Consider the following 15,896-nt stretch of genomic DNA (forward strand, 5'->3'; position numbering starts at 1 on the left):
TGGAAACTGAGGCTTAGCACAGTAATGTGACTCGAACAACACTTCAGGCCTGTAAGAGTCGGAGGCTGGGCTCCTCCCTCCTTGGTGCGCCCTGCAGAGCCCCGCGTTGCTCTGCTCCTCGGCAATGCTGGGGTATCAACCTCAGACCCCAGGATTCTGGTCTCTAAGAGTGCCCGTCACCTGCTTGTGCCCCAGGCGCTACCACCCCACCCAAGGGCTCTGACATCACCACCTCTTGACCAATGAGCAGAGGCCCAGCAATGGGTGAGGATGTGAATGTCAGCTACCTCCCCCACCCCAGCCCTGTGGTTGCAAAGATGCTCTAACAGGAAGCGGGTTTAAGGAGCTGCACGGCTTCCTGCCACCCCAGGGCTGAGTGAGTCTCGCCCCAGGGCGAGAAGGGCGAGTGCCAGTCCCAGCCACGAGACACAGCTTCTTGCCGGGGTCCTAGCAGCTTCCTCTTCCACAGCTACTTCCGTGTGGCCGGGGCCCCAGAGGCAGGAGCTGCTGCCCGTTGCCCAGGCCACCCTCCACCCCCAGTTCTGAGCCCTGCCCCCCTGGGGCCAGGCCTAGCCCAGAGGCTGGCTTGGGAGCCCATGGGGGACTAGTAGGGCAAAGGTCTTGGGGGACCGAGGTGGCTGGGCCAGGGCCCTGGGGCTCCGGCCATGAAGTCCCGGCAGAAAGGAAAGAAGAAGGGCAGCTCCAAGGAGCGGGTGTTTGGGTGTGACTTGCAGGAGCACCTGCACCACTCAGGCCAGGAGGGTAAGGAGGCCAGCCCGGAGCTGCTGCTGGGTGGAGGGGAGGCACAGGGCTTCTCCAGCCTGGTCGACTTGGAGGGCACAGAAACAGTTTTTCCGGGAGCCCATGGAGAAGGGGCAGAGGCACGGGGTCACCCCCAGGAGGCTGATGCGCAGACAGGGCAGGAAATGTGGCTTGGCGAAGGCGGCCGAAGAGCTCTTCCGTGGGACCGCCTGGGGATGAGAATGAGGACGCTTGAGAGGAGAGGATGGAAAGGCTGGGAACCCAGGAGAGGGAGACGGAGTAGAGGTGAGAAGATGACAGCTGGGGACAGGGTCAGGAAATGCGCGACTGAGGAGCATGGACAGTCCTTGGGGCAGAATGAAAGAAGACAGAAGAAGGGCCCCTGGAGAGGGTGAGGGCGGCACATGGGAAGGATGGGGGTTTCCTGGTTGGAGGAGAAGAGGTTACGGGGCTCTGGTCTCTTTGCAGCCTTGCTGGGCCACAGGTGAAGATGTGGGGTAGGGGTGGTCCCCTCCCCCAGTCTCTGTGATCCTCTGGTTCTCCATGCGCAAAGGAGAAGCAGGTTCAAAGTGGAGGGTAAGGCGAGAAGCTGCTGAAATGGGGAACACCAGAAGAATAAGAGGGATGGCCTGAGCCTGGTTTGAAGGTGGGGGTGGAGGGTACAAAGGAAGGTGGGTGTGAGGATGCCCTCAGGCACCGTCCCTGGATTACCTTGGAGGGGCTTGGGAACCAGCAGGGCCAGGACAACACTGGTCCCCGACTATGCTTGGTGTGGAGTAGACGCTCAGAAACATTTCTTGATTTACTTGGAATTGAATGCATACATCCTGACTTGCCCAGCCCGGCTTGTTTTTTGGTACTTTGAGCTCCTCCCAAAGAAGGACACGATTTCCATCGCCACCCCCCGCCCCCCCCCGCCAACCCCACCCCAATCTGTCATTTCCTCTTTGTCCTCTTCTCTGCTCTGGGCTGTGGTGCCTGCAGTGGAGGCAGGGTGTTGGTGGGTCCCAGCTCATTTCCTGCTCTTAGCCCCGCCCCTGTGTCTCCAGACACCTCCTTCCCCTTTTCTCCTCCCCCAGAGGCCCCCATCCCCACAGGCCTCGATTAAGGGAAAACCCAGGCCCCAAGGAAGGGTGTACAACAGCTGAAGTGGTTTCTCTGTACCTTTATCTTCTCACGGGGCAGAGCCTAGCAGCCAGCGCAGGGCTGACAAGAGGAATCACAATCTTGAGAAAGATGGCTCTTGGCCGAGGGCCACATGCTTTAGCTGGGGCTGATGTTCTTCTAGTTCTCTGCGAACCCTCGGTTCAGCCTCCTCATCCTGGCACTGTCCTTCCCTGTGGACCCCCTGCCAACCTCATGTTGAAACGCTGACCCCACAGCCAACCCAGACCCCACTCCTGTAACCTTCCTGGCCTCAGATGGTGTGGGGCCTGTTCTCTGGAAGGGACAGACAGGTTGCTGGGTTCAGGTCCTAATGAATCCCAGAGAGAGAGACAGAAGCACCTCCTGCCCTTCACCAAAGCCACATCTGAATCCAAGGGTGGAGGAGAATCTTAGGCAGCAGGGCAGCAGCGGCAGCCTTCTCCCCTTCCCCCAGCTCCTCCTAGCAGACAGGTGGAAAGTTGAAGGGTAGAGAGAAGCCATAACTGGCTTCTCTCTTTAAGCTAAGTAAGACCCAGCAAAAGTGAAAGTCCAGGACAGTGGAAAGCTGTGTTTCTGGTTAATTTATCCTGATTACCTTGGGCTCCCAAACCCTTGCTGCTCTGCTCCATTTTAGCAACCTCTCCCAGCTCTTTGGCTCAGGTAGACCTCTTCCTTCCTAAGCCCTGAACTTTAACTCTTTGAGACCTTGTTCAGGTTTCTGACTCTCCAGGTTTCTAAGCTTCAGGACCTCTCCTCTGACCCACCCTTTACTCTAACTCTTGGACTCTACCACCCCAACTCTGTGTCTTATCTCTGACCCCATTTCTCTTATCTCTGTCTCCTTGACTCCTCCATCACTCTGATCCTGTTATCTCATCCTCCATCTCCTTGACCCATTTCCTCTATGGCTTTGACTCCTTAGGCTCTCGGTTGTCTTCTTTCAAGGCCTCCTCTGGAGGTTCAAAAATCAACAGAGAACGATGGGGAAGACCTGACTTGGTTGCAGTTCATGTGAAAAGAGCTTGGGACTTAGGTGACAGCAAACTATTTATGATGTTTACAAGTGATGGCTACAAGAGCTGGGGTAGCAGTAGGGTAGAGCAACAGCTTGAATGAGGAGGGTCTGCCCCGTCTCTGCATTCAATGCTGGGAACCTGAGGTTGGGAGACCCTGGCAAATGGGCCCAGATCCTGAAGCGATGGGTGTCGAACTGTAGGGCCAGGACTAAGATGAGGCAAGAGAGGTGACTAGGGCACAAAATTTAAGGAAGCGCTCACTCTCAGGGCCAGGCAAGTGTCCTAGGTGCCTCTTTCTTAAGGAGGCGTTCACTCTCAAGATCATTCATGTGCACAGCTGGCTCTGGCATGACCCTAAGAGTGAGTGCTTCCTTAAATTTTGCAGCCTTCAAAAAAAAATTGTGCAGCCTTGGTGCTTTCCTTCTCCTACCCAAGTCCCGGTTCTGGGGTGCACGAGGGTAAAGGGTGTGGACACCAGGTCATACAAGGAAGGTTTAAAATAGTGTTTGATGGATTTATTATTTTCTTCAGTCTGTATTTCTAACTTAGTTAATTCCACAATGAGCTTGGGATGGATGACTTCCAAAACACCAAATAAGAAGAATAAATGACTGAAGGAATTAAGTTGTAGGGAAAACAAGAAGGGTGAGCTCAGTGCTCAGAAATGCATTTCAAGTAGTTCCGTATGGTTCCAAGATATAGGCTTCCTGACAGTTAAAATAAAGAGGTAAAGATAATCAGGTATAAAATTCATAAAGCCTACACGAAAAATATAGGCGGCAAAAAAAAAGAAAAATATAGGTGGCTTAGGAGAAGTACATCTTTTTCTGACGCTAACACAAGACAGGGTTTTCTCTGCTGAGTCTCACTTAATTGGACCCAGTGTTTTGTCTTAAGCAACATTCTCTATTAAATCTCCAATTCATTGACTAATTCATTGAGTAATTTAATAAACATCTGTTGAGCACCTGCTCTGTTTCAACACTGTGCTAGATGCTGGGGAGGACGTTACTATTTGTCAGAAGGTATAGACACAAAATATACTAATCATAACAAAGTACAATAAGTACTATAGTACAGATATAAACAAAGGAGTGTGGGAACTATGAAACAGATATCAGCAAAGAGTTCAGAACTGGAAGTGATGTCTGCGGTGTGTTTTGAGGAATGCATAGGGATTCACCGGCAGAGACAGAGAGGAAGGCATTCCAAGCAAAGGAAAACATGAGTGATTGTACCAGGGCTTGTCCAAGGAACAGCAAAGGGCTGGACCATAGGATTTAATGGGGTGGGGGGCGGCGCGGAGAGGGGGCTGGCTGGAACTGGTAAGGCTGGATGGCAGTTGGATCTGGTTTGTGAAGGGTCTTATGCAGTATACCTGTTGAGGAGTTTTTATTTTATTCTGTGTTTGTAAGCTAAGCATTGAAGATTGGGGTGGAGCAGAGTGTATATGTAGCAAAGGATTTCAAGCATGGAAGTGCTTTAGAGACATAACTTTGTGGCCTTGTGGAGATGAGATTCAACGCATGGTTTTTGAGGATTTCCCATGATTGAGACACCATGACAGATAAGTTGAGGGAAAGCAAGATTGGTCATACTTAGATCTTGTCCTTAAGGTACCTACAGTCCAGTAACTGGGGAAGGCTCCAAGGCAGGGGGGGATAACAGTTTTTTGCATTCTTGGATCTGAATTCTGGCTCTATCAGGTTGATCCTGGGCACTCATCACTGCTTTGATCCTCTGTTTTCATGTCTAATGCACAGCACTTGGCACATAGGTGCTTGTCTCCTGAATGGACCAGTCTGAAGGTCTGTTACAATTCTGTGTACCTAGGAATGACAGATCTAATATCCATGCACTCGCTAACCAGAGGAGGTGCTTCACAGTAATGTCTACCAGCTCTGTTCCATCCTGGTTGGAAGAATTAATGTTCCTTTAACTTCTGTAGAGTGTTAGTAAATGCACTTTCAAGATCAGTTTTTTACCTCTTCCAACTGCATTGCTGTCCCTCTAAAATTTTTGTAGTAGCAACTAGTAATTCCAGAGAGAGAAATTTCAGGTCAACAGAGGCAGAACTTTCTAATGGGAATGGGCAGTCTGGGGAGGCAGTGATCTCACCCTCACTGGGGGAATTTATGCCAAGACTCTAGACCCAATGGGCAGAGAGATTATAACAGGTTGGCAGGCTGGAGCTGGTATCCTGCAAGAATCTTTCTGATAAGTGTTTATTCCATGAGTTTTTCCTTCTATCTCCCCATCCCCCTTCCCTGATGTGTCCATTTCTCAGACGTTCTGGGATCTCTGATCTCCCAGACCTTCTGATTCTTCTCTGCCCCTTCTGTGTCCCCAGTGCCCCAGGTGCTAAGGAGCTGTGCAGAGTTTGTGGAGGAGTATGGAGTGGTGGATGGGATCTACCGCCTCTCAGGGGTCTCTTCCAACATCCAGAAGCTCCGGTGAGTCAGGCAGTGAGGGGAGGGCTCTGTGGCCATTGAGGCCAGGAAGACAGAGGGGTGAGGGGAATTGGGGAGAAGGAAACACAGATGACAGGTACTGTCCAAGGGAGGAGCTCTAGTCTCCTCAGGAAAGGTTAACACCATGCCCCACACTTCCCACAGGCTAGACTGCACAGACGCATGTGTGTGCACACGCACATGTACACATATACACACTCCTCCACTCCCACATGTACCCACCCAGCTTTAAAGACAGATTTAGATATAATTCACAGGCCATAAAATTCACCATTTGCAAATGTATAATTCAATGGTTTTTAGTATATTTACAAGGTTGTGCAACCTCCACCGCTGTCTAATTCCAGAGCATCAACTCCAAAGAAACCCTGTACCCACAGTCACTCCACATTTCCCTTCTCCCCCAGCCCTGAGTCTACTTTCTGTCTACGGAGTTGCCTATTCTGGACATTTCACATAAATGGGATCATATAATGGTAACTTTCTATGGCTGGCTTTTTTTCACTTAGCATGTTTTCAAGGTTCATACATATTGTCGCATGCACCAGTACTTTACCATTCCTTTTTATGGCTGAAAAATATTCCATTGTGTGGTGTTATCACATTATGTTTACCCATTTATCAATTGATGGCTATTTGGGTTGTTCCTACCTTTTGGCTGTTATGATTAATGCTGCTATAAACATTTTGTGTACGAGTATTTGTGTGGACATATGGTTTCAATTCTCTTGAGTATATACCTAAAAGTGGGATTGCTGGGTCGAGTGGTAACTCTATGTTGAACTTTTAAAGAAACTGTCAAACCATTTCCCACAGCAGTTGCATCATTTTACATTCCTACAAGCAATGTATGAGGGTTCTCCACATCCCTGTCAACATTTGTTACTGTGTATCTTTTTGATTATAGCCACCATAATGCTGTGAAGTCATATTTCATCTATATTTGCATTTTCCTAAGAGCTAATGAAGTCAAATACTTTGTGTGCTTATTAGTCATTTGTATATCTTCTTTGGAGAAATGTCTATTCATAAACTTTGTTCATTAAAAAAATAGGTTATTTGTCTGTTTTGAGTTGTAGGAGTTCATGATGAATTCTGAATATGAGATACTGACTAAATCTATGACTTGCAAATATGTTCTCCCATTCTGTGGGTTTTCTTCATTTTCTTGATAGTGTCCTTTCTCACACAATAGTTTGTAACTTTGATGTTAAATTTATCTATTTTTTTCCTTGGTTGCTTGTGCTTTTGGTGTCATATCCAAGAAACTGTTGCCTAGGTCCAAGGTCAGGAAAATTTACACTTACGTTTCCTTCTAAAACTTAGTTGCATCTATCTTTGCATGTAGCCAGAAACACACATTTTAGGCTCACTCCTCCATTTCTACTGACTCCTACATATCCCTATACTGCCGCTCACACCTTCTCTACATCCTGACATGTATCCCTGTTCATGTATAGGTCTACTCATCCACCTCACGTCAACTCTGCATGTTGACAAGAACAGTGCCTTAAGCTTGCTGCCTCACGTATATACACGCCCCCAACCTCTTCCTTCCAAGTTTCATACATACTGACCCTCGACCTTGCCTGGAGCCCATCTCTACAGCTCCCCCTCTCCCCACACTGCCCCAGACCCCCACCACTCCTGACTACTCTGTACCTCCCCAGGCAGGAATTTGAGGCCGAACGGAAGCCAGACCTGCGGCGAGATGTTTACCTTCAGGACATTCACTGTGTCTCCTCCTTGTGCAAGGCCTACTTCAGAGAGCTGCCAGACCCCCTGCTCACGTACCGGCTCTATGACAAGTTCGCTGTGAGTTCAGTGGAAGGGGAGTGGGAGAGAAGGCAGAGGGCGGCCGCTCTGATGTGACATCCCAGATGTGCCCCAGACAGAGTCCTAGGGACCCTGAGTGACAGAGACCACAAGGAAGTGACAAGACCCTTCCCTACAAATCTCCTAGTGCTGCCATCTCTGCCCTGCCCTGTCCCTCCTTTCCCCAAGGCCTGCAAACCACAGGCAGCGCAGGGGGAGACTGTGGGAGAGCAGAAACTGGAAAGCCCTTGGAAATCACCTAGACCAGAGCTTCCCCACACTTAAGAGAACGAGAACACTTTCAGGAAGCCAAACGGTTTTCAAGTGTGCCCTTCTGTGAACTGTGATTTGTGTGTTGAACATCTCTTGAATAAAAAAATACATGACAGAACATCCCTGGTGGGCCAGTGGCTAGGACTCCCGCTCCCAATGCAGGGGGCCAGGGTTCAATCCCTGGTCAAGGAACTAGATCCCAGGTGCCACTACTAAGACCCGGCACCGCCAAACACATAAATAACGTTTTAAAGAGAAAGAAAATACATGGCAGAAGCGCTATCTGGAACTGAGTAACATTTTTACTTATACTTTTAAAAGTATTTATTTATTTATTGGTTGCACCTTCTAGCTTATGGGATTTTAGTTCCCCGACCGGTTATTGAAACAGAGCACTCGACTGTGAGAGCTTCCTAACCGCTGAGATGTGAGACCGCCAGGGAACTGCCTTGAGCAACACTTTTAAATTAAGTTGCATTTTATTGAGCATGACATCATTTAGAGATCCTACACAGCCAGGGCATGCCATTCAGCCCAAATAGACCAGGCTGGGTGGGCACAGGCCTTCCCGGACACCCTGAAATAAACCGCGGCCCCTGGCATGCCCACAGGATGAAACCACGAATGTTTTCCAGTGTCAGAGCACTGCTGATGAGGACACTCAGGCAGAGCAGCAGGGGGCTGCTCAGGGTCACAAAGCCCTAAGTGGCAGAGCCAAGAGTCAGCGGCAGGTCTCTGTGGGACCCAAGTTCTGTCCGCTACTTCAGTGTGCTTCGAAAGTCCAGGGCTGGGGGATGGCGCGGGGTGCAGCACAGACTGTTTCCGAGAGTTTGGCTCAGAGCTCTGGGGAGGATGCTGGGGCAGCCCCTGTCACTGAGTCCTGCTCCTTGCTCCCAACCAGGAGGCTGTGGCTGTACAACTGGAACCAGAGCGCTTGGTCAAGATCCTAGATGTGCTTCAAGAACTTCCGGTCCCCAACTACAGGTGTGTGGGGCTCCTCCTGACAAAAGTCCGGACTCCCCCCACTGAGCCCAGGCTCTCTCTTTACCTGGGGCCTTGACTTGTCAGTTCTCTTCCTGCTGCCACCCTGCGTGAGCTCTGCCCCCTGACGCCCCCTTTCTGCAGGACCCTGGAGTTCCTCATGAGGCACTTGGTGCACATGGCCTCATTCAGCGCCCAGACCAACATGCACGCGCGCAACCTGGCCATCGTGTGGGCCCCCAACTTGCTGAGGTGGGTGCATGCGTGGGTGTCCTGGCGGAGCCTAGCCCCTGGGGAGCCGCGTGAGGATGGAGTGTGGCTGTGTGGTACTGGAGAGGGGTCTCACCCAGTGAGAACAGGAAGGCTCAGGATTACACGGTGTGGCGTGGCGCTCACCTAGGGGAGCCCTTTCTCTGAGCTTGAGTCAAGTCCCCAAGGCCACACTGAGAAGCATGTGGGGTCTTAGTTCCCTGCCCAGGGATCAAATCTGTGCCCTCTGCAGTGGAAGGTAGAATCCTAACCACAGGAGCACCAGGGAATTTCTGGGCCTTTATGTTTTCTTACACTGTTGTCACTTAGCTCAGGGACTGGACAGGAGATGGGGGCAGTGCAGGGTGTGGGAGCTGGGGGGCTGTGGGGGGTTGGGTGCGGTGGGCCTTGTCAAATGTTTGTTGAGCAAGTATCTTGGAGAAGTGGCCTGCATGTCACTCCCTGTGGTGCACGGTAAACTATAAGAAGTCCTGAGATTTGTTATACACAGGCACCCTGGTGGGCAGAGGAGGTAGAGACTAATATCCTGAGCAGGGTGTCCAAGAAGGCTTCCCGGAGGAAGTGGCCATTTGAGACTTGAATCATGCATGTTGATTAAAAGGGGGAATGGGTTTAATGGTATGCAGAGGAAAGGGTATAAGGTATTTTTAGGGAAATTTGAATGGGGAAATGCAGTGGGGCTGCGGGGCATAACTCCACACCTCCGCAGGTCTAAGGATATAGAAGCCTCAGGCTTCAATGGGACAGCAGCCTTCATGGAGGTGCGTGTGCAGTCCATCGTCGTCGAGTTCATCCTCACGCATGTGGACCAGCTTTTTGGGGGTGCTGCTCTCTCTGGTCAGTGTCTCTCCCACCCCCCACATCACCACTCTCTGCCTAGGGAGTCACGTCAGAGTTAGAGAAGGCCTCCAAGATCATCCAGTTCAGTCACCCTGCTTTGCAGATAACAAGACTGAGTCTCATAAGTTCTTATGGTCATGTGGAGAAGACCCTACAGAAGAATGGTGCAGTTAGGACTTGAGCGGGCCTCTTCTGCTCTCAGTCTAGGGCATAGCTTGACCTCTTAATGCCCAGCCCGGTTCTCGAGGCTAGTGACTGATCATCCCATCCCCAGCCCACTGGGCCTATGTCCTGGGATCTCCTGGCCCTCTTTGTCCCTGAGGACTTCCTCTTGAGCACATAGGATCGATCTCCAGGTATATCCCCTACCTTGGTAGTTAGCGAGTGGAGGATGCAGTGAGGAGGTGGGTACCCGAAGCCCTCTTTCTGTTCCGGACTGGCCAATTCCTCTTTCCTTTCCTAGGTAGTGAAGTGGAAAGTGGATGGCGATCACTCCCAGGGGTCCGGGTGTCAGGCAGCCCTGAGGACGTTATGCCACGGTCCCTGCCCTACAATCTGCCGAGCATCCTGCAGGCTGGTGATGGACCCCCCCAGATGCGGCCCTACCACACCATCATAGAGATCGCAGAGCACAAGTAAGGCCTTCTTCCTGGGTCCTTCTCCCCTGCACTGGCCGTCAGGCACCAACTGCAGTGATTTCTCCATTCCCTCCAGGAGGAAGGGGTCTCTGAAGGTCAGGAAGTGGAAATCTATCTTCAATCTGGGTCGCTCTGGCCATGAGACCAAACGTAAACTTCCACGGGGGGCTGAGGACAGGGGTAAGTCTACGGAGATATAGGGGGAGTTCTGCTGAGGGTGCACTAGGTCCTGGCTCTATGCACATCCCTGTCTTGCAGAGGACAAATCTGATAAGGGGACTCTGCGGCCAGCCAAGAGCATGGACTCGCTGAGTGCTGTGGCTGGGGTTAGTGATGGTGAGTACAGCTGTGCACTCGTGTGTGTGTGTGTGTGTGGGGAAGGGTAGTGATGGCCAGTGACTCCATCTCCAGGGAGGGAAGGGCGTTCCTAAGTACGTGTTGGTGGGGTGACCTCTGCTCAGCTGTTTGTGAAGGGTTGGCGGTGGTGGCTAAGCGAAGCTGGGCCTGGTGCCTTCCAGGCTACAGACAAACAGAGGGCCCTCCTCGGAGGCTTTCTGAGGTGTGTCCAGGCCCCCTGTGGCTGAGGTATGGCCCACCTTTCTCTCCTCCACAGAACCAGAGGGGTTGGTCGGATCCAGCAGTCCTCGGCCAGGCCCACTGCTGACGGAAAGCTTGGAGAATGATTCCGTGGAAGCGGCAGAGGGTGAGCAGGAGCCGGACCCGGAGGCGCTGGGCGGCACGAGCTCCGAGCCCGGCACACCACGACCTGGGCGGTCAGCAGCCCGTGTTGGGGGTAGCAGCCACGCGGAGCGCCGCGCTGGTGTCCACATCTCAGGGCCCTACGCTGTCAACCTCCCAGCACACATCAGCAATATGCTCAACATATCTCCAAACAACATCGCTAACATCCCCTTGGGGTTTGCCCGTGGTCTTCAACATCCTGCCCTACAGCCCCGGCCAAGCCCTGCCTCTGGCCCTGGTCCTGGCCCCGGCCTTGGCCCTGGCCCCCCAGGTAAGGACCCAAGGATTGCCCAGGACTGGGAGAAGGGACTAGAGCTCTACGCTGCGGCGCTGAAGCTGGGAATCTGCCCTGGACTGTGGGTGGTTATCTTTAGCTGCCTTTCCAAATTCAAGATTGAGGGAATCCAGTAACATTATTAGGTTGTTCATACATGTAGCTTCATGTAGAAGGGTTCTCTGGCAGCCTTAGGTCACTGATACACCTAAGAATGGGGATTTGTGTCAGATATATATGGTAGGGATTACTAAGTACAAAGTAGGAAGATATAATAGTTGGCTACCCAGGTAGCTCAGTGGTAAAGAATCTGCCTGCCAGTGCAGGAGAGGCAAGGGACCTGGGTTCGATCCCTGGGTTGGGAAGATCCTCTGGAGAAGGAAAGGGCAACCCACTCCAGTATTCTTGTTGGGAAAATTCCATGGGCAGAGGCACCTGGAAGGCTACAGTCCATTGGATTGCACAGCGTTGGACATGACTGAGCACAGACACATTAACAGGTGACACGGGTTCAATCCCTGCTCCAGAAAGACGCCACATGCCTCAGGGAAACTAAGCCCGTGCACCACAAAAATAACAACAACATTAAGAATAGCAAACAGTAGTTGAGAGCTTGTGATGTGCTGTGTTAGGGACTTTGAAGGCATTAGCTCATTTCCTTTTGTCAAGAGTCTTGACTCGGGTATGGTTATTGTCCTTACATTACAGCAGTGGAACCTGAGGCTTATGTTAAGCAATTTGGTAGGAGGTGGCACAGCTGGAATCTGATCTGTGCTCTGACTCCAGTTCCTAAGTGTCAATAATGAGAAGGACTGAGGCAGCGCTGGGTGGTGGGTGAGGATAACAACTGCAGAGGAAAGGAGACTGCGATTCTAATTTGGCTGTGCCCCTTGTTTGTGACCTTGGACAAACTCCTCTGAGTCTCAACTTCCTCCCACATATAACGGGGATACATACCCGACATCATAAAGGTGCTTTGTGGAGAAAATAAAACAATGCGTTATAAAACATATAGCACAAGGCTTGGCACCTGGCAGGAGTTGTAAAAGGTGGCTATAAGCCAACAGTTAGGGATATTGGTCTGCGAGGATCAGCCACATGAAGCATCTCTGCTGGGAATGTTGGGCCCATACTATAAGCAGTGCTAGGAAGACTGACCTTGGAAAGGGTCAGAACTGGTCTTGACCTTAGGATCCCTGGGACTCTCTCTCTCCCAACAGATGAGAAGTTGGAGGCAAGTCCCGCCCCAGGTCCCTCGGCTGACTCGGGCCCAGTGGACGTGGCCCCTGCCCTGGAGGACTGCTTGTCCCAGGAGGTGCAGGATTCCTTCTCCTTCCTAGAGGACTCAAGCAGCTCAGAACCTGAGTGGGTGGGGGTGGAGGACGGGGAGGTGGCCAAGGCAGGACCGGCAGGAGCAGCCTTCTCCCCTGGGGAGGAAGACCCTGGGCTGGGCTACCTGGAGGAGCTCCTGGGAGTTGGGCCTCAGGTAAGGAGGCACTGTGCTGGGTTTGGGGGTGTTAAGGAGCCCAGAGGGTGGACAGGGCCACGTAGTCCTAAGCCATGATGCTGTATTTACAGGTGGAGGAGTTCTCTGTGGAGCCACCCCTGGATGACCTGTCCCTGGATGAGGCACAGTTTGTCCTGGCTCCCAGCTGCTGTTCCCTGGACTCTCCTGGCCCCAGGCCTGAAACAGAGGAGGAAAGCGGGGAGGAAGTCTTCCTGAGTGCCTATGATGACCTAAGTCCCCTTCTGGAGCCCAAACTCCCAACCTGGGAGGGGCCAGGCAGTGAAAAGGAAAAGGCAGCAGGGTCTGGAAGACAGGAGGCTTCAGGACAGGCTGAGGGAGAGCAAGCCTTGAGTGAAGATGGAGAGAACAAGGAGGGTGGGCCTGGAAGCAGACGGGACGCCAGGGAGGAGGCTGAGGGGAGCCCAGAGAGTGACGTGGAGGGCAGAGTGGCCAGTGAGGAAGGAGCAGAGGCTGAGGGAAGCCAGCAGCTGATTGACAGTTTGAAAGAAGGATGTGGGGAGGAGACACAGGCCAAGGCAGAGGAGTCCAAAGGTCAGCAAGAGGATGAGAGAACGGAGGAAGCTAAGCGTGTGGAAGCAACTGGAGGAGAGCTGGTTAAAAACAAGGGGAAGGAAAGAAAGACTGAGAGAGAGGGAGGTGCTGAGGAAGCAGATGAAGCCCAGCTAGCAGCTGGAAGGGACTCAGAGCATGAGGTCCAGGAAAACCAAATTGCTGAAGAGAGCTGGGAAGTTGTACACAAAGAGGCTGACGGAGGCAGAGAAAATGAGGTCAAAGGACAAAGGGGAGATGAGGGTCAAGAGGCAAGAGAAGACCAAGGAGATGGAGAAGATAGCAGGATCCCAGCAGCAGCAGCAGCTGAAGGAGGAGCAGGGGAGATCAGCAAGGAACGGGAGTGTGGACACGGAGAAGCTGAGGGAGACCAGAGAGCTGGAGGGGAACGTGTAGAAGAGGGTTCCCTCCCCGAAGGGTCACAGGTAGAGTCCCTGGAGGTTGACAGTGCCAAAGGAGGCAGCTCCCAGTCCTCTGAGACAGAGCAGGCAGCCCCACAGCCGCCTCGGCCGGAGGAGACGGACCCTGAGGGGCAGCCCAATCCCCCTGGCTCGGCTGGCGGCGTGGGCATGCGCCTGGCTTCCACCCTCGTTCAGGTCCAGCAGGTCCGCTCTGTGCCTGTGGTACCGCCCAAGCCACAGTTTGCCAAGGTGCCCAGTGCGATGTGTGGCAAGATCCATGTGGCACCAGCACACCCATGCCCAAAGCCTGGCCGGCTCGATGGGGACAGGGCCTGGAGCTCCCGAGCCTCCCGCTCCTCTTGGAGGAATGGGGGCAGTCTTTCCTTTGATGCTGCCGTGGCCCTGGCTCGGGACCGCCAGAGGACTGAAGCTCAGGCAGTTCGGCGGACCCAGACCTGTACTGGTGCTGGGGACTACAGCCTCATCCCCAAAACCTCCCCCCATAGCATGATCCCTGCCTACGCTCCCCGGCCCCTTAGCTGCCTGGAGATCCCAGCTGAGGGCACAGACGGGTCTGGACCCCGGAGTCGGTTTAGCCTGCCTCCCAGAGAACCCCAACCTCCTGATCCCCTTATGTCCCCCCAGCGCCGATCATATGCATTCGAAACACAGGCTAACTCTGGGAAAGGTGAGGGACTATAATTAGGACCAGAGCACTGGGAATAAGGGACAGCAGTTGTCTCCCGGGTCTAGGACGATTTCATCTGCAGCCTGAACAGCTGTAGTGCCCAGCTCTATAGGTTTTGGCCCTGCAGCTTCTCGTTTTGACTTGGGAAGCACTGTCTTGGTCTGTTTACCTGAGCTTGTCTCAGACACAAACACTTATCCCTTAGGAGATTGCTGAGAAAGTCACCAAGATCCTGTCCCCAGAGAGAGGGGTCACTGGCCAAAGGGAACAAAGAGTAGGTGGAAAACGTAACTGTTTCTCAAAGTGAAGAATGAAGAGGGAACTCCAGCCAAGGTCGTCTTCCTCTGAGGCAATGAACTCTTCACGGAAGTCCAGAGTAGAGGCGGGGTCAGGACCAGGTTGGAGCCTATTACACACACTTTTAGAGGTTATCTATCCTTGTTCTACTCTTGGTTCCTTGGATACCTCCTGCTCCTATTAGCTCCAGATTAGGAGAAAAATGTCCAGGAAACTCTTTGAATACACAGTATTTGTTGGCAGGGCTAGTTCCATTCCCAGCTCCCCAACCTTCTGCCTCCCTGGATCTCTAGGAACTGAGGTCTTGTGTAGATCTCTCTGGCCTCTTCTTTCTCCTTTGGAATAACTTCCTATTTTAGGGAAGAGGGATCGCGTCACTCAGGCTCTGGGATTATTTCTCTGGACAAGATGGGTCCACAGGTCCCAAGGGGCAATATCTCAGAATAAATGCTGTATTTTTACACATAAATAGTGTGGTTTCTTTTTACACTTACTAAAGTGTTGAATGATAGATACCATATCTTCCAAGGTGGTGCTAGTAGTAAATAACCCACCTGCCAATGCAGGATATGTAAGAGATGGGGGGTTACATCCCTGGGTTGGAAGATCCCCTGCATGAGGAAATGGCAAACCACTCCAGGATTTCTGTCTGGCGAACCCAACAGACTAAGGAGCCTGGCAGGCTACAGTGCACAGGGTCACAAAGTCAGACACGACCGGAGTGACTTAGCACGCATAGTTATATCTTCACGTTTGGTCAAACGTTGCATTCTTCTGTTTTTATTGTCTGGGTGTTCTTCCTCAATTGTCGTGGTGGAGACCTATAGCTAGAAACTAGAGCTGGGTTCACAGTGGTCAGGAAATGAGGAAGGGAAACTTATATTTACATAATGCTCTTTATATGCCAGTAGAGCTAGGTATCCTACGTGCACAGAATCTATGCTCTTAATTTTTGGTCACCGAATAATTTTTTAAGTTTGGTACTGGTATCTCCATTAAAAAAAAAAAAAAGTTTTATTTGGCTGCACTGGGTCTTAATTGCAGCACGTGGGATTTTCCATCTTAGTTGCAGCATGTGGGCTTTTGTTGTTGCTGCTGCTGCCTGCGAACGCATCCTTGTGGCATGTGACCAAGGATGGAACCTAGCATCCCCTGCATTGGGAGCACAAAGTCTTAGTCACTTGACTAAGTGACTTGACTAGAGAC

The 15,896-nt window shown here is 51.9% G+C and overlaps 1 protein-coding gene across 3 annotated transcripts; it reads left to right on the plus strand.

Annotated features, from left to right (window-relative positions):
• The first annotated feature begins 342 nt into the window (after positions 1 to 342).
• ARHGAP30 (Rho GTPase activating protein 30) lies at positions 343 to 15,159 on the plus strand. 3 transcript variants are annotated; one of them, XM_043451364.1, is made up of 12 exons: positions 343 to 762; positions 5,275 to 5,377; positions 7,066 to 7,210; positions 8,385 to 8,467; positions 8,609 to 8,716; positions 9,444 to 9,571; positions 10,038 to 10,209; positions 10,289 to 10,392; positions 10,471 to 10,548; positions 10,826 to 11,224; positions 12,448 to 12,713; positions 12,806 to 15,159. In XM_043451364.1, the coding sequence occupies exons 1-12, from the start codon at positions 666 to 668 to the stop codon at positions 14,405 to 14,407; spliced, it is 3,285 nt and encodes a 1,094-aa protein (XP_043307299.1). In that variant the 5' UTR covers positions 343 to 665; the 3' UTR covers positions 14,408 to 15,159. The 3 variants fall into 3 exon arrangements, with proteins under 3 accessions (XP_043307299.1, XP_043307318.1, XP_043307308.1); XM_043451383.1 differs by having other exon boundaries at positions 12,448 to 12,542; XM_043451373.1 differs by having other exon boundaries at positions 10,292 to 10,392.
• Positions 15,160 to 15,896: the final 737 nt, after the last annotated feature.

The sequence above is a fragment of the Cervus canadensis genome, chromosome 2, assembly GCF_019320065.1.
Source record: "Cervus canadensis isolate Bull #8, Minnesota chromosome 2, ASM1932006v1, whole genome shotgun sequence".
NCBI lineage: Eukaryota > Metazoa > Chordata > Mammalia > Artiodactyla > Cervidae > Cervus > Cervus canadensis.

Coding starts and splice junctions, on each gene's coding strand:
- ARHGAP30 (XM_043451364.1), top strand. CDS start 666: ATGAAGTCCCGGCAGAAAGGAAAGAAGAAGGGCAGCTCCAAGGAGCGG. Junction 763..5,274: donor GCACCACTCAGGCCAGGAGG/GTAAGGAGGCCA, acceptor CTGTGTCCCCAG/TGCCCCAGGTGCTAAGGAGC. Junction 10,393..10,470: donor ACGGGGGGCTGAGGACAGGG/GTAAGTCTACGG, acceptor CCTGTCTTGCAG/AGGACAAATCTGATAAGGGG.